The sequence below is a fragment of the Equus przewalskii genome, chromosome 12, assembly GCF_037783145.1.
Source record: "Equus przewalskii isolate Varuska chromosome 12, EquPr2, whole genome shotgun sequence".
Classification (NCBI taxonomy): Eukaryota; Metazoa; Chordata; class Mammalia; order Perissodactyla; family Equidae; genus Equus; species Equus przewalskii.
Genome location: NC_091842.1, coordinates 5,618,426 through 5,636,013, shown reverse-complemented (window position 1 = coordinate 5,636,013; position 17,588 = coordinate 5,618,426). Strand labels below are relative to the sequence as shown.

The following is a 17,588-nucleotide window of genomic DNA, read 5'->3' as shown; positions in this document are numbered from 1 at the left end:
TCCTCACGCCACTTTATTCAGGCCTCTGCTGACGTGTCGCCTCATCAGAGAAATCCTCAAAGCGCTCAGAGAGGCAGTCGGGATTCGGGATGCAAGCACAGGCTCTGGGGCCGACGGCCTGCACCCTGAATCCCAGCTGCCTCCTTCCCAGCCGTGGGACCTCCCACACCCCACCGTCATCCTTGGCCAGGCGAGGACTTGACTTCACTGGGCTTTCACAGCCGCCTGGGTCACGCACAGCCTCGTCCAACTCACTCCTTTCTATCTGGGAAGAAAAGGTGCCTCTCGCGTGGTTTCAGGGTGGGATTGCCGTCCTTCTCGGTGGTCCAGAGGCCCTGGGCAGGGATCCCACGCTGCCCCCGGTCCCTTCTCTGACCCTTTTTGCTTTCTGGTGAAATTTCCTTTACGAAGTTTTACTTAATTTGACTGTCTTTGGATCAGTAGACATTTTTCTTTGGCTGCCTTTGGAAGCACCCCGAAAGCTGAAGCAAATTCTCTCTCCCATCCCCCCCGCTCCCTCTCTGCGCCCCCATCTCTTGCCCTACTTTCTCAAGATCACCCACTCCCTGCCCCATCTCGGGCCATTCTCCAGCATTTATCCAGTACTGACAACGCTGAAAGAACTATACCAGGCACCAAAGTAGCTTGCCAAACCATCCTGAAATTCACACCCCTAAAGCTTCCTTTAACTGGCGATCTTTATCATTTAGGGAGAAAGAAGACTGGCAATAACTGTCAAATGTAAATTGGGAAAAGAGATCTCGCATGGAGCACTTCACCCCTAAAACACCTACTTGGAAACGCAATGGGAGGCCAGAAAGAGGAATTCAGGCATTTTAAAGACATTACATTAAAGGTAGCAGTAAGATCCAGCTGATGTTTTTCAGAGATTAGACCACGAGCCCATTGACAACAGGAGCCTGGAGTATTTCTTTTTGTGCTCCTTGTAGCTATACCACCCTCACCCTGCTGATTATTGGCTTGAAAGTAACTAAAGGGCTGCCATTGGGACTTCTCTTGTGTGGGGTGAGCTCAGAAGCTTCCAGCACAGCAGTGCGAGCTTTCCATTCATGAGGGATCTGACCCTAGCAACTATGCAAGGGGGTCAGGACACTGCCACTGGTTACTGGTGTTCACCACCCATCTCAGTCCCCAGGTCCAAAGCAAGACAGAAGGGACAGTAGAAACTCATGTCGTCCCAGCCCTGCCACTGACTGGCTCTAAGGAACAACGACTGGAATTTTGACTGTTCAGAGTGTGAACTCCCTTCAGTCACCTGAGAATTCTGGGAGTCTTGGTAGGGACCCTAAAAGGTGAGATCCTTGCTCTGTCAAACCCCCAGTCCCTAAGACATGGGCAAAGGACTGGGTGTTGGCCCACTGGAGCGTAGGACTTCGGGTCTGCAGTGAGTGGCAAAAAGAACAGACAGATTGGAACGTGTTCCACCTGTGGCAGCAGCACCCAGCATCCGGGGTCCAGAGCTGAGTGGAGACGGTGGCAATGAGGCGATGCCCAACAGCATCATTGCCCACATCCTGATCAGGCTGTTGCTATGGCAACAACTGAGCTGTGGTTCTGGCTCTCAGGTACCCTCGGCTCTTGCCTGTTTTCTCAGCCTGGCTTTCCAGACTTCTGTTGATTCTATAAGCTACACAACACCCGTGGCCATGGATTCCCTTTCGTGTTTTGGTTTGCTCCCCAAGACTTCTGACTAGCTGTGCGAACACTGGCAAATTACTTTCTTTCCCTGTACCTTAGAACTCTGTCATGGCGGGCTGGGTAACAGCTACTGGCGCTGCCCGAACATGGAGAAGACTCTTCTGGAAAGAGGAAGAGAAGCTCCCGCAAAAAATGTGGTCGACTTGGTCTCAACTTTTTGAGAATGAAAATGAAATGAATGTCTATTTATAATATTGATTAATTTGGTTTTATGCACATAATTCAAATCACATTTTATATGAAAATATTATCTTTAGAAAGTGTTCTTTGCCCTTACTTTTCTGGAAATGACTTTACTTAAACTTCTCTCCATCTTTGACATTGGTGTCACTGTCACCCCAGAGCCCGCTCTGTGCCTCAGACAGATTTCCAGGGCACATAATCTTATCTTTTTTCTGGATTGTTTGAGATATGGCGTTCTAAAAAATCATGTGAGATGCCACTGCTGTTATCCCATTCATGCAAAACTAAGACAGTTGCTTTTACCATATGTTCTTTTTAAAAACCTTTTTCAATTGTAAAATGCACAAAGAAAAGTGTATAAGACGTAAACGTTGTGAATTGTTATAATTCAGAACTTATGGAACCACCATCCAGGTCAAGAACTGAAACATTGGGGGCTGGCCCCGTGGCCGAGTGGTTAAGTTCGCGCGCTCCGCTGCAGGCGGCCCAGTGTTTCGTTAGTTCGAATCCTGGGCGCGGACATGGCACTGCTCATCAGACCACGCTGAGGCAGCGTCCCACATGCCACAACTAGAAGAACCCACAACGAAGAATACACAACTATGTACCGGGGGGCTTTGGGGAGAAAAAGGAAAAAATAAAATCTTTAAAAAAAATAAAAAAAAAAAAAAAAGAACTGAAACATTGGCAGCAATCCCAAAGCCTTAGTCTGTCCCTTTGGTGCCCAAAGGCATCCACATCCTGGTTGTTATGGTGACATTATGGTAATCACTTACTTGTCTTTATACTTTTACCACTAAACACACATCCTTAAACATTGTAATTGAGTTCTGCCTATTTTTGAATTTCACGTATAAAAGGGGTCATATATACTCTTTCGGATCTGGCTTTTTTCACTCGGCCTATGTTCAAGATTCATCCATGTTGTTGCATTTCGGTGTACTTCAACTTTTGTTACCAATAATATTCCATTTTATGACGATACCACATTTATTTATCCATTCCACTGCTGGACCCCTGGGGCCGTTACAGACAGTGCTGCTGATAATGATCTCGTGTGGGTCCCTGGTGTGTATATTATTTCAGGCATTGTTGACCCCAGGGCAGCCCTGTTAGATTGATTTCCCCAGTGAGGCCCCACTTGCGCCTCCCCTTAGCCTATCTGGGAGGCCTCTCTTTGTAGGTTTAATTTTCGTTCCCCCACTTACTGCTGAGGTTGAGCACGTTTCCCTAAGTTTGTTGGCCATTTGTATTTCCTCTTTTTTCTCAAGTGTCTATGCAAGTTCTCTGCCTTTTTTTCAATTTAGATGTTCATCTTTTTGTTACTGATGGGCAGGAGTTCTCTCTCTATTCTGGATCCTAGCCCTCTGTTGGTGCGCGTGTTGCCGAATTCTTCTCCTGCTCTGTGGCTCGCCTTTTTACCCTCTTCATGGTGTCTTGATAAAGAGAAGTTCTTAAGTATTAAGGTAGTCGAATGTATCAATCTTTTCCTTTACAGTTGGTGCTTTTTACGTTTCTTTTTTTTTTTTTTGTAGAAATCCTTCCTTATCTCAAATATTTAGGATGTTATCTTCAAGAAGGGAAGGTTCATTTTGTCTTTCACATTTAGATCTGTAACTAGAGTGGCCCTACGTCTAGGTTTATGCCTCTGGTCCTAGCATCTCTTCTTTAACTCCTGAAAGAGTCTGTTACATTTCCTCAAGCTTTTCTTCTTGCAAAAAGTTAGCAGTACATCTTCATTAATTCTGTTTCCGGCCATTGTAGATTCCTGGCTTTTGGAGAGGAGCGGAAAAGCATAGCAGAATGTTGTGGAAGAGCTGGATCTGGGCCCGGCTTTCACCCCTGCTGGCCGGGTGGCCTCCCTCTCAGGGCCCTGCCTGCCTGGGAGAGCTGTGGTGAGGTCAGCAGAGCGAGGCCAGGAACCGCTTCCTCAGTCCCTACCCAGCGGGTCCCACCTGTGGCGGCAGTCGGCGGAGCCCCACTCCTGCACTAGAAAGAGGGCTGATGGGGTTTGGGATAGGCAACGTCACCCTGGAGTAGGTTAATCATGAACTTCCTTTGTGTAAATGATTGTAAAACACAATGAAAGACATTTTAGGTGCAATCAGTTTGTCAGACAAATTCTATTTCTGGAGTCAAATAAACAGGATGCTCCTTTTACACACAGGTACGAGGCAGATGATGCCACTAGAGTTGATTGCCATTAGAAGCTCCTCAAACGACTGTCAACCAGTGGCTGTCACGTGGTGTGGTGCAGAACGATGCATAAAGCCAGTGGAAGGTGGTCCTGCCTGACAAGCTTCCGGCCCACCAGATAAATATAGAGACCACGTGCCTCGTGGTACGTACACGTCATGGACTGACAGTGCGAGTTTCATTTTGCCTCCTGGAGCTTAGTTTATGTTAAGTAGCTTAACCTGGGCTTTCTTTCAGTCTCCTCCTGACCCTTGTACTTTGTCGTTGGTGCTGCTGAGTCAGTCTGACTCCTCGTGACCCTGTGCACAGCAGAGCGGAATCCTGCCCGGTCTTTTTGCACCACCCTCTCACCTTCCGGCGCTATGTCAGACAATGTTCCGCTGCTATTCATAGGGTTTTCATGCCAATACTTGGGAAGTGGATGGCCAGGTCTTTCTTCCTAGTCCATCTTAGTCTGGAAACTCTGCTGAAACCTGTCTGTCCACCATGGGTGACCCTGGTGGTATTTGAAATACCGGTGGCATAGCTTTCAGCATCACAGCAACACGCTGCTGTCACAGCATTACAGAGAGATGGGTGGCGTGGTTCCCTAACTGGGAAACGAACACTGGGCTGCAGCGGTGAGGGCGCCGAATCTTAACCACTAGCCAGTGGTTGGCTCCTTGTACTTTCCCATTAACCTTCTCAGTTCGCCTCCTTAACCCTTAATTAACCACCTGTATAATAAACACAATTTAAATAAACCCCTGTGGGTTTCAGTCTTGCCTGCCTTCTAAAGTATTTTTCTCTCCCCCATTGGACCTTGGCAACTCCAGGTGAAAAGGTCCCTTGGCCAGTTTGAATCCCCACGAGCGCTGGCACAGAAGCTGACACACAGCAAGCACTCCAAATATGTGTGTCAACGAACACTCGACTCGACCATGTTTGCATAACCGCGTGACCAGGCCAAGGTTGACAGCTGAGACAGCGACTATCACTGGCTTCCAGGTTTAGCCCATTGTTTGTTTGTCTGTTTGGGTTTTAGGTTTTGGAACTTTCGTAAGTTTTCTCTTAGAAAGAAAAACATCACTTCTTTACTTCAAGGCATTGTTGCCTGTATCTAGATATGTGAATCTGGACATGCACATGAACTTTGAGTTGCACTTTTCTTTCTTTCTTTTTTTTTTTTTTGAGGAAGATTAGCCCTGAGCTAACATCTGCTGCCAATCCTCCTCTTTTTGGTGAGGAAGACTGGCCCTGAGCTAACATCCGTGCCCATCTTCCTCTACTTTACATGTGGGACACCCACCACAGCATGGCTTGCCAAGCGGTGCCATGTCCGCACCCGGGATCTGAACCAGCAAACCCCAGGCCACCAAAGCGGAACGTGCAAACTTAACCGCTGTGCCACTGGGCCGGCCCCTTTGTTGAACTTTTCTACAGACAGTTTCTGCAAGGTTTCCTCTTCCAGAGACGGGGGAAACACCACATTTTTAGCTGCTTCATCGAGCATCTTAAATATCGCAAAGAAGAACAAAAGTGTTGAAATTCATTTAATCAGCAGAGTGTGAAGGAAGTGGCTGGGTACAGTGTGGGTTACCCCGGGAGCTGGGCACTACCGGCTGAGTGGTGAGAAGGGGAAGCTGAAGCCAAGGAACGAGGCTGTCCGGGGTCCTGCCTCAGGAGTACCAGGCTCACTGCCAGACATTTGACTCAGTGGCTTTACAAAGGGAGGAGTGACTTAAGAAGAATTAAAAGTAAAAACACTGCGAGCCACTTGCGATGGAGAGTTTACTCCCAGCAAATAATAGTTTCCACTGAAAAATCAAACAGTGGTTAACAAAGAGATATGCCGTCAGAAAGAGCTAGAACAACTTAACCCCCTCCGCTTAACACATGGAGAGCCTACCTGAAGCAGTGTTAGGAGAGGCCCAAGCTAGTGCATACGTTACTGGTAGAGGTGGGGGATGAAACAGAGAAAGAGAGAGAGAGATGTGTGCGGGCCTGTTCTGCTAATCTCTGCCCTTTTTGCTCAGCCTCTTCCAACATTTTTCAATGCATGACTTACCCATTTTCTGGGGGATTAAGGGAAGAATATTCATTCTGTTAATAAAAATTGAGTACCTATTATGTGTTAGGCAATTATTAAGCCCTGGAAATTCCAATACAGATAAGAAAGTCACTCCCATGTATATCTCACCATGTGGTCAGGGAGACGGGAAAACAAGCAATCATAGTACAATACATGAAGGGTTAGAATGGAGAATGGACAAAGTATGAAGGCACGATAACCCAGGTCTGCTTTCCCTTGGGTTCAGTAAGAGTTGACCTTTGATCCCTTTGATCTGAGATGTAAGGCTGAATGAGAATGGACAACGGAAGAAGGGAGGTGGGTAGGACATGTGGGACAGTGGGGGCCCTGTGGGGGAAGCCTAGAGGTCTGACAGAGTCAGAGAGGGCTTGCCATAGTGAATTCTGCCAAGGCTGAAGCTTAAAGGTTCATGGGAGCTTCAGTAGAAACGAGGCTACCATGGAAGGTGGAGTCGGGTGGGGAAAAGCCATCGGGAAGAGCCTGAGCTCTCTCCTGTACCTGATGGGCAACCATTGGGGATGTTTAGCAAGCCCAGCCTGGCATCAGTCCAGCCATCCCTCCCTGGTCCATATACCAGAAATATATACCGTGATGTCTGACATCCTGAAAGCAGCCCTCTGTCAATCATTTGGAATGCTGCTGAAGCAAGTGTTGTTTCTAAAGTGTTTCTGGAACTCTCACTAAGCAGGGATGCCAATGGCCACGTGCCCCAAACCTGAATACACACAGAGTATAATAGTAACACTAGGAATACGTGAGCGCTCGCTGGAGGCCAGGCACCGTTTAAGTGCTTTACACGCACCTTCTCACTGGCGGTGTTATTCCCGTTTTACAGATGGGGACACAGGCTCGGAGGCTCAGTGACTCACACAGAGAGGGATGGAGCTGGGATTTGAACCCACTGTGTCCGGCCCAGGAGACAAGTGGCAAGGTTAGAAAAGAAACCAAGGAAGAAATGAAGGTTGAAATGAAAAAGCAGAAATGAGAATGAGAATTACCAGTTGCGGTGAGGGTGGGAAAACGCAGACCTCCTGACAGTAAGTGAAGAGAGTCAGCTCTGCAGAGGCTGAAAGGACTCGGCGAGGAGGGTTGGGAGGAGGGAGGAACATGGGTCCCCAGAAAGGCTGCTGTGTCCGATCCTGAATTCGGGAAAACTGCTACTGAACTCCATCACAGCACATGAGCACCACAAGGACCATGGAGAGCTCCTAATTCAATGCCTTTTTTTAATGCGGAAACTGAGGCCAGAGAGGAGAAATGGCTACAAAGGGTCACAGACAGAACAGAATCCAGGTTTCCCTACTTCCAGACTATTATTTCTGTAGTCAAGCAGCCACTCATCCTCCTGCCAACAGGACCCTAATTTTCCTCTGAGGATCCATCCCTTTCGTCTAGCTGGGCCCTCACGCTGTGCATCTTAGGTGGCGTGGGCTGCCATAGCAAAAATACCATAGACTAGGCAGCTTAAAGAAAGAGACATTGATTTCTCACAGTTCTGGAAGCTGGAATTCCAAGCTCAAGGCACCAGCAGACCTGGTGTCCGGTGACAGCTTGCTTCCTGGCCTGTAGACAGCTACTCTCTCACCGTATCCTCACAAGGGGAGGGCACATGAACTCTTTTATAGCAGCACTATTTTCGTGAGAGCTCCTCCTGCATGACCTAATTACCTCCCAAAGAACCCACCTCCAAATACCATCCCATTGGGGATTAGAGTTTGAATGTATGAATTTCGGGGGGATACAAACATACAGTCCGTAACAACCCACATCTCCAGACTAAGCCAGTCCACAAATGCCATTCCCTCACGTGCAAGCTAGGGTCAAGGTTACACACAGGACTCCACAAAGCCATCCAGGGTGAATTGGAGGCTTTTGCCTTTTTTCCCATTGGAACCCGCCCACGTGGTGCTTCTCCAGCCATCATGACCAGGGAAAAGCCGGTCTGCATCCTCCGAAAGGAGCAAGAACCAGGCAGAGGGAAACTAAGTCCAAGTGACATTGTTTCAGCCTCTAGGCCCATAAGTGCCTGGCCTTTCATCAATCACATCTTCCTTTGTTTTGTTTTTCTTTCTCCATCCTAACTTTGGGAATAACACCACACCTCCCTCTCTGGGTTGTCGGGGTGAGGGGGGGGGACGACGACGAAATGAGAGGGTACACAGATGGTACTTCCATCAGCGCCTGGCACCCCGCAAGCACTCACATATTAGCGACCTCAAGTTATCTTTTCTGTCACCGGCCACACAAGAGTCTGAACGAAACAGTGACCTGTTACTGCTACCACACCATGCTGTATTCACAAAATTACAGGTTTCAAGGATTTCTCCCAAGAAAGTTAAAGCTGTACGTTTGTGGGCTCAAGGGTGACGTTTCAGTTAGATGGAAACCAGCTAGACACCTGTCTGGATGTCCCCGGCTGAGCGCCCACTCGCCGGCTCTCCTCTCTCCTCCGGTCTCTGCAGCGCAGCGCACCCGGGCACTGTCCAGACCCGCCCCTACTCCTCGCCTGCGCCCCGAGAACACACCGCCTGCTCCGGCGGGCAGGTCCGAGGGGGTCGGCGCGCCGGGTCCTGGGGATCGACGAGCCGGGTCCCGACGGAGGGCGGTCCTGGTGGGGGCGGCAGGTGGGCTGCGGGTCCGCTTTGCTCCCGGGAGCGCGCGGAAAGCTCGCCCCACGAGCCTCCAGCAGCACGCACTTCTCCGCGACCCCGGAAGTGGGCGTGACGCGACACGTCTCAGCCAATCATGAGCTCCCGGCCTTCGCGTCACCGCGAAGCCGGCCAATGGGCGCGGGCCTGGCCGCCGCTTCCTGCCCGCCCGCTCGGCCGGCCCGCGGGGGAGGGCCGGCTAGGTTTCCCGGCCGCCGAGGAGCAATCGCCGCGACCCGGCCGCTCGGCGCCGGCCCAGGTGAGTGCAGCGGCGGGTCCCGGCCGTGCGACGGCCGCCACGGTCGCTCTGGACAGGTCGGGGGGCGGCAGAGGGCAGCGGCGCCTCCTCTTGTGGCGGCTGCGTTTGCCACGACACTCGCGGGGAGGGCGGGAGGGGCTGTGCTCGTGCTCTTTCCTGCACGGTTGGCGGAGCGCCGCTGCCATTCCTCGGGAACGCAGCGACAGGTGACGCTCCCACCCCAGCCTTTGCTCTGGAGTGATTTGGGAATCGGGCTGCTGGAGCCTGAAGGGTTTAGAGGATGGAGCTTCTGGTCCTTCTCTGGGCAGTGATGGGGGCAAATCTGCTTGTCGCGGGATTAGCGCTGGCAGATGGTCTGGGCCGGGCGCCGACAATGCTGCTGGTGGCAGGGAAGGAGCCCGTCTTGTCGCCCAAGTGCGTGGAACCGGAATGAAACTAGGCTGACCGGCCCGCGATGATGGCGGGCAGGGGGCTCCTCTTCAGGGCTGCTTTCTCAGGGCACCTTCTGCTCTTCAGGAAGGGTTTTACTACCATGCATGTCCTGCTGTTTCCTCTCACCTCTTTGGAGCCTGATGTCGTCTTTCAACAGCCCCCGCAATTGGCAGACAGTAAGAGAGACCTTAGCAGCCGGGGCTCACTCTGTTTGCACAGGTGGTGGGAATGACAGGGTGTAATAGAAAAACAAACCAGCAGGAAACCTTTCAGGAAGGCGTCCTAAGGAAGATTCCAGGAACTAAATGCTTCAGGAGCTCCCTTGGGACTGCGTTGCACCCTCTACCATACCCCCACCCACACCTTCCCTTGGGGACCTTTTGGTCTCTGAAGAGATCTGTTAATAAGCCCATGCAGAAAGGCAAATGGTTCTGAGGGCGGTGCGCTGGCCTTCTTAGTGGAATGACTGAAGGTCCAACTGGAATTCATTGTGCAAAAGTTCTTGGTGAATCGGAGGTTGCTTTCTTGGAAGATGTTCCCTCTGTCCTTTCACCCCTACAAAACAAAGAAATCCCAGGATCCTAGAATCATGGACTCAATGCTCCAACCCTCCTTTTGAGAGTCCTCCGACCCAGTGACCCGGTGTCCCTGGACAGGTTACCTGATCATCCCACAGCTGGAAAGAGGCATGCGAGGAGTTGGGGCGGCCTTCTGGCAGAGGTGGGAAGGAGGTGCAGCTGCCCAAGGATGTTCACCCTGTGTCATCTTTAGCTAGGAAATGACTGGTGCCCAGTCACTCTGAAGGGAGTATGCAAACATAACGCCAACCTCATCCTTCCTCTGCAGCAGAGTCTTTCGTTAGCTGCCCAGAAGTTTCAATTATGTCTACACGGAAATTACTGCTTAGTCATTTCTCTGAAGGAACGTCTATCACATACAAGTCAAAGTCACTATTCATTGAGCTCAAGCTGCAGACAGCGTGAGTTAACTGGTTGCTTATGTGGTGAACTGTGAGTTGAGATCTGTCTTTGAAGATTCGATTCATATTAATATGACACTGTAGGAAATGACATTCCCCCCCCCCCAAAAAAAACCTTTACTTTTTCCGTAGCAATTTATGATGAGGATTTTCAAACATGCAACCAAGTTGAAAGAATTATACGGTAAACACATACCCACCACCAAGATTTTTACTATGCTTGCTTTATCACACAGCTATCCACCTGTTATGACCTTACTTCTAACCTTAAGTCATTGATGACTTTGGCTTCCCTGGAGCAGTATTTCCATCTCAGCTCAGGGAGTTGGCAGTATGGTGGATGTAGGTCGTGGTGATTATCTGTAAACTTTAGTTGAACACCTACTATGTGCAGAACACTGTTCGGGGCTGAGGAAATGAAGAGACTGAAGACTCAGGCTGAACAGGAGGGGACTTTATTTTTTTGTTGTTTTCGAAGAGACAGAAGATAAGTGGGAGTTTGTGGTATTACCGGCCAAGTAATAAAATGACATCAGTAACACTCATTGAGTTCTTGCTGGGTAGAACTTTATTATAAGCTCTGATCCTGTATTATCTCATTTAATTCTCACAGCAACTATCTAAGTCAGTCAGTATTCCTTCGTACCTTTTACAGATTAGGAAATCAAGACACAGAGGGGTTACCTGGCCTTTGGCGGTGCTAGAAAGTGGTGGAGGCAGGACCTGAATTCCAGCAGTGACTGTCGGCACCCTTCGTCACAGTATAGATGCCAGAGGGCGATAGTGGACACTCATCCCTGACCAGGGAGAAGCAAAAGGATATCAGGGGGTTACCACAGCTCTTCCGGGGGTTCCAGCTCAGGCACCTGGACGCAGATGCCAGTTTTCAAATGGCATCAGAAGGCTAGTGTTCTGACTTCCCATGTGGTTGATTGGGCCTTGGTGTTCCGAGGTTCTGTGGCGGGCCCCCTGGGGCTTGCTCCGCTCCGCTGGTCAGGCTCCCTCCTGTCATCTCTCTTCCTGTTCTGGATGTTTCCCAATGCTTGCCTCCTGCTGCTTCCGCTACCCTTCTTTCTGTTCCTTGTCCTTCGGTCACTTCCTTCCCAGCCCGCACTCTTTCTTCTTGGTGTTTGTAAGACATGCTTTGTTCTGAAAGAGCCTGTTTGTCCATGGCAGATGCTCCTGTTTTCAGACACATTTCATCCGTGTGCTCATTCCAGTCTCCATGCCTTCTGAAGTGCCCACGTGCCTCTGGCATGCCGCAAGAGTGGAACAGCAGGGCACCAGCCTCCAGGCACCCAGAGTTGCTCTGTCTCTTGGTCGCTCCAGTTTCCAAACCAGACTGGTGGCGTCCTCACCTTTAGCCTCTTCCCTCGATCCTGGCCCCAGGGCAGTGTTTGGTCTCGGATGTGGGAGGTGCCCTGTGAGGCAGAGCTCCTTGCTGCCATTCCACTGCCGCCCTTGTCCAGCTGCTCTGTTTTACTGCCGTGGGTCTGACCATGTGGCCCTGCCACCAGCAGGAAGCTTGTCCCTTCCAGAAGCCAGGGCTCCAGGAGTGACACCCAGGGAGCAGCCTGGGGGATGAGGAGTTGACTAGTAGAGCTTATCTTTACTAGTTCACTGAAGAGCTTATCAGTCACCACGGACATCCCCTACATAATAGGAAGGAAGAGGAGAGAATAAGGAACAGGAATGGAGACTGACAGAAGAGTGAGATTGGGGCAGAGAGAGAGGTGGTCACACAAGGAGGGTGAAGATAGGACCCTCACATCTCCATCACCCAGCCTCAGGGCTCCCGTAGGACCACACAAGACTCTGGCTGGGGTGCCAGGCACGTGTGGATGTCCCCACCACACCCATACAGGAAGGTCACATGGGCAGCAAGATGTGTGTATATTTGGGACTCAGCTAAATCTATGGCTTTTCATTCATTCTTTTGACAGGAAAGATGACCGAATAATAATATTCACTAAATTTGGGGCGGTGGATACTTTGACGTTATATTTTTTCTCTGTACTTTTTTGTATGTTTGAAAAATATCCCCATAATTAGAGGAAAGGAAAGGCAATGATGAAAAAGGGCCCTAGACTGGGAGCCTGGGGCCGCGGACACTGACTCTGGCCCTCCTGTCACCAGCTGTCCCCCAGCCGCCACCGCCATGCCTGACTCGGTGCTCTGGGCGGTGGATCTCTTCGGGAGGGTGTACACACTCTCCACAGCTGGGCAGTACTGGGAGCTGTGCAAGGACACCCAGCTGGAGTTCAAGCGGGTCAGCGCGGCCACTCAGTGCTGCTGGGGCATCGCGTGCGACAACCAGGTCTATGTGTACGTTTGCGCCAGCGACGTCCCCATCCGCCGCCGGGAGGAGGCCTATGAGAATCAGGTGGGGTCTCGTGTGTTTGGGTTGCTGAGTTGGTTGGTTTGTTGGGAGATAAAGCCCCCACACCCGACTCCTGGCCACTTCCCAAATCTTTCATCCTATTTAAAATCTGAGTGGTATAGAATCCAGGGTCTTTGGGACCAGAGTGCCTGTTGTGTCTTTACCAAGGCAGGCTGGCCAGATCTGCAAAAGGATGGGCTCCGGGCATTTCCCAGGGGCCCAGGATGGGGCCATGCCCTCCACTGCCCGCCCCTCGGGGCACTGTGGCTGGCCAGGTCTCTGCCCTTTGGGGCCGCGTGCTGGCTCATGTGAAGAGTCATGGGAGTTGCTGATCCCTGAGTTCCAGGCAGGCCCTCTGCTCACTTCCCACCTTGGACACAACCAGGAGGGCCTGCTGGCAGGGTGCTATGTTCCCTGAGAGACTGCTGCTGTCCCAGGCCAGCTGCAGGCCTAAGGCCCGTCTCTGCCTCTGGCCCTCAGCGCTGGAACCCCGTGGGTGGCTTCTGTGAGAAGCTCCTGCCGAGTGATCGCTGGCCGTGGAGTGACGTGAGTGGGCTCCAGCACCGGCCGCTGGATGGGGTGGCGCTGCCCTCGCTGCACTGGGAATGGGAATCAGACTGGTACGTGGATGAGAATTTTGGAGGGGAACCCACCGAGAAAGGGGTAGGTGAACTCGCTTCCCTCCGTGCCTCCCCGTGGGGAGGGAGCGTCTTGGGCTCTGCTCCGTCCATCCCCCAGTGCTGTCCCCACTGCCCTGTGGCTGCCGACCTCAGCCTGCGCCCTGCCACTCCCCGCTTGTTGCCCAGGGTTGCTGGGGATGGTGCTTTGGGCCATGTCGCTGTCCCCTCCCTCTCTTCCAGCCTGCCCCCCACCTTCCTCAGCTTTCTTCCCCAAGAGCCCTACAGAGCCCCCTTGGTATTTCAGGGGTGGACATATGCCATCGACTTCCCTGCCACCTACACCAGGGACAAGAAGTGGAATTCTTGCGTGCGGAGGCGACGGTGGATCCGGTACAGGAGATACAAGTCCCGCGACTCCTGGGCCAAGGTCGAGCCTGCGGGGTGGGCTGGGGGCAGGGCGGGGCCCAGAAGGCAGTCACAGGGAGCCTCCCCTGCCCTCCTCACCACGCCTACCCTGAGACCTTGCCTCGAGTCCTCTCCTGCCCTGGGAACACTGCAGCGCTGCGTGTCCCTTCATTTGGGAGATGGCAACATGAGGAGCTGGGACAGCACAGGACTTGTCCTGACCGGGGTCTCCGCTGTCCGGTCCCAGACTGAGGCTCAGTCTGTGCCCTTCCTCCCCTCACCCCCATGGATGCCACTCTGGCTCTCACATTGTTCCCGTGACCCGGAAAAACCTCCCAACTTAGGGACACGAGGCCTGGACCCGGGTCCTCCACGGCCTTGAACGAGAGGAAGCCCTCGGGCCGTCACCAGACCTCTCCGGAGGGTCAGGGCCGTGAGGTGGGGCTGGGAGCAGCCCAGCGAGCGAGGTGACAGCCGGCGTCATGCAGGGCTCACAGGACAGGGCTGTGTCCGCTCCCTTCTAGACGGGGCTGGAGTCACAGTCAGTCACTGCAAAGCGCAGAGCCGAGACCTTGTATGTGCGTCTGCCTTCCACTCTGGAGCAGCAGTGACCACTCGGGGACAGCAGCCCAGGCCTGGTGGCTGATAGAGGATGGGGCAGAGGAGATTTAGGGCAGACGCCTCTGTCCTCATGTGCCTGCTCTGTGAGGTCAGGTGGTGCGCTGAGCTGGAGAATGGAAGGCAGCCTGCTGGAGGCTGCAGGGGGCGTGTGGGGGCCGTGGTGCAGGACCAGGCGCCCACCAGGAGGGGAGCAGTGCCCTCTACTGGCCAAGGTGCCCACAGGTCCTGACTGCCACTGCCTCACACCTCATTTCAGATCCCTTCGAAGGATGACCCCAAGCAACTGCCCGACCCCTTCAATGACCTCTCTGTGGGGGGATGGGAAATCACAGATGAGCCCGTGGGCCGCCTGTCTGTGTGGGCCGTGTCTCTGCAGGGAAAGGTGAGGCCATGCCCCCCTGTACCTTGGACGGGAGGTGGCTGAGGGAGGTCGGCCACAGGTGGGAGAGAAGCTGGCCTTTTGGGTGGAGGGTGGGAGGTGGAGGAAGGAAGCCTGCCCCTGAGACCGTCTCCTCACCTCCCGTCCCAAAGCCGGGGCTTCCCCGAGCAGGCAGCGTGTTACCTGGCTCCCACAACCCCCGTCCTGTGACTCCTGCTGTCCTGTGGACCCACTGGGACCTGCCCCTCCCAGGAGCCTCTGACGCCCCACTCCATGCCTGGTCCTGGCCTGTCCCTCCTCTGAGCCCCCGGAGCACTGATCAGTGCCCACCATGAACTCAGATGCCATCAATATTGTCTCCTCAGATAGATTCTGAGCTCTCTGCCTGCTCCCTTCTGGTGCCTCCCACACAGCAGTCTCTGGGAGTATGGCAGATGGATGGGTGGGTAGGTGGATGGGTAGGTGGGTATAAGATGGATGGATCGATAGATGGATGAGTGATGGTGGGTGGGTGGATGGGGGGATGGGTGGATGAGTGGGTGGACATATGGATGGACGGATGGACAGGTGGATGGGTGGGTGGGTGGATGGATGGATGGGTGGATAGATGGGTAGATGAGTGGGTATATGAATGGATGGGTAGATGGGTGGGTGGGTGAGTGGGTGGGTATGTGGATGGATGGATGGATGGATAGGTGGATGGGTGGATAGATGGGTAGATGGGTGGGTGGGTATATGGAAGGAAGGATGGGTGGTGGGTGGATAGATGGGTGGGTGGGTATATGGATGGATGGATGGGTGGGTGGGTAGATAGATGGGTGGGTGGGTAAATGGATGGATGGATGGATGGGTGGGTGGGTAGATAGATGGGTGGGTGGGTATATGGATGGATGGATGGGTGGGTGGGTAGATAGATGGGTGGGTGGGTATATGGACGGATGGATGGGTGGGTGGATATATGGATAGATGGGTGGGTGGATAGATGGGTAGATGGGTGGATGGCTGGGTATATGGATGGATGGGTAGATGGGTGGGTGGATAGATGGGTAGGTGGCTGGGTATGTGGATGGATGGGTGGGTGAATAGATGGGTAGATGAATGGTTGGATAGATGGGTGGGTATATGGATGGATGGGTAGATGGGTGGGTGGATAGATGGATAGATGGGTAGGTGGGTGGGTATATGGATAGATGAGTGGACAGATGGGTAGATGGGTGGGTATATGGATGGATGGATGGGTATATGGATGGGTGGGTGGGTGGGGGTTTAGAGAGAAGAGGACATCCTTCTCTTAGGGAGTTTGTGAACTAAGTGAAAGAACAAAACCAACCCCTGAGGTCAGCAGCAACAGAGCTATCCTGCGTGCAGGTGCTCCAGCTCTTTCGTCGTGGTTTTGGGGCCCTTGGTGACTCCTCAGCGCTCTGCACCACAAATTGACCAGATTCTCTGGTTGGCTTTGGAAGAGTCACGGCAGGTTTTTATCAGCCTTACCTCTGGGTCCTGTTCGGCTTGGGCTCAGGTCAACCCACACTTGTCTTCTCTGAGCCACACTGAAGTGTTGGGGGAGCTGGCCCGAGACAGAGCCCCTGCCGAGGGGCTGTGCCCCCCTGGAGGCAGGGATGGGGAGAACGGGGGTGCAAGAGTAGTGTTCGTGTCACCGGGTGCCAGCTGTGAGGCAGTGCTGCCCTGCTCCCCTGCTGTGATCCATAAAAGGTGTGACCAGGACCCTGGGCTCCGGGAGGAGCTGGGGAGACAACAGGGCTCCCAAACCAGCAGGTAGCCAACGGGAGGCTGCCCAGGCCTGGTTCTGCAGTGCTGGCTGTGAGGGCGAGGTGGCAGGGTTGGGAGCTGTGGTCCCCCGTGTGGCGACAGCTCCCCGGAGGAGGTCCCCAGCCCTCCTGGACCGTGCGGCAGTGCACTGCCTCCTCCAGATGAAATGAGCCAGTTTGGATGATATGAACAGGTGGCTCAGCCTTAAATAGTTGGTTATGCTCATTCTCTTCGCATTAAGGAGAAAAAGAAGTGGATGTTTTGGACATCCGTATGAAAGGGATTTGGGAGTTTTCCCATTTAATCACCGGGCACCCTGATTTCCCCTAGAGACGGGTGTCCTGAGAGCATGACACCACTAGGGGGCGCAGGACACCTGGGCTGGGGCTGGAGTTCTCACGGGGCAGTGGGGCGGGGCGCGGTTCTCACAAGCAGATCAGGGATGGGATCTGTCCCCTAGGAAGGCCCAAAGGGTTTGCATTTTTTTAACAGAGTTGGGGGTCACCTAGTCCCACAGTCAGGGCACCCTGGTCCCCGGGTCCCCCAAGACTCCCCACTTGGCCCGTGTGTGCTGTGCTGCGAACGCAGCCAAGCTTGGGCAGCTGACGCAGCCACGGAGCCCTGGCCGAACCCCGCTGACCCTCCCTGTGGGTTTCTCGCCTCCCAGGTGTGGTACAGAGAGGATGTCAGCCACCCCAACCCCGAGGGCTCATCCTGGTCCCTCATGGACACCCCAGCAGAGGCAGCCCAGATCAGCTGTGGGCCCCACGACCTCCTGTGGGTTACGCTCTGGGAGGGGCAAGCCTTGGTCCGGGAAGGAATCAGCAGGAACAATCCCAAAGGTGGGCATTCTGGGGCCAGCCCTACACCCATGCTGGGGCAGGGGGGCGCCGAGCTTCTCCCCAGGGCTGTCACTGATGGGGGCT

The 17,588-nt window shown here is 53.2% G+C and overlaps 1 protein-coding gene across 4 annotated transcripts in view; it reads left to right on the top strand.

Moving 5' to 3' along the window:
- Positions 1–17,588, top strand: part of TECPR1 (tectonin beta-propeller repeat containing 1) — a 42,969-nt gene that overhangs the window by 3,110 nt on the left and 22,271 nt on the right. For 2 of the 4 annotated variants that reach the window (XR_011524678.1, XM_008516069.2), the window contains exons 1-6: positions 8,945–9,076; positions 12,624–12,870; positions 13,348–13,530; positions 13,792–13,914; positions 14,770–14,895; positions 17,330–17,504. Coding sequence is in view for 3 of the 4 variants with exons in the window: in XM_008516069.2 (XP_008514291.1) it covers positions 12,646–12,870; positions 13,348–13,530; positions 13,792–13,914; positions 14,770–14,895; positions 17,330–17,504 (832 nt within the window). In the remaining variant the exon portion in view is untranslated. Of the gene's footprint in view, positions 1–4,069; positions 4,244–4,913; positions 5,086–7,004; positions 9,077–12,623; positions 12,871–13,347; positions 13,531–13,791; positions 13,915–14,769; positions 14,896–17,329; positions 17,505–17,588 lie in introns of those variants that run through there. The other 2 variants (XM_070567439.1, XM_008516068.2) reach the window with 2 other exon arrangements.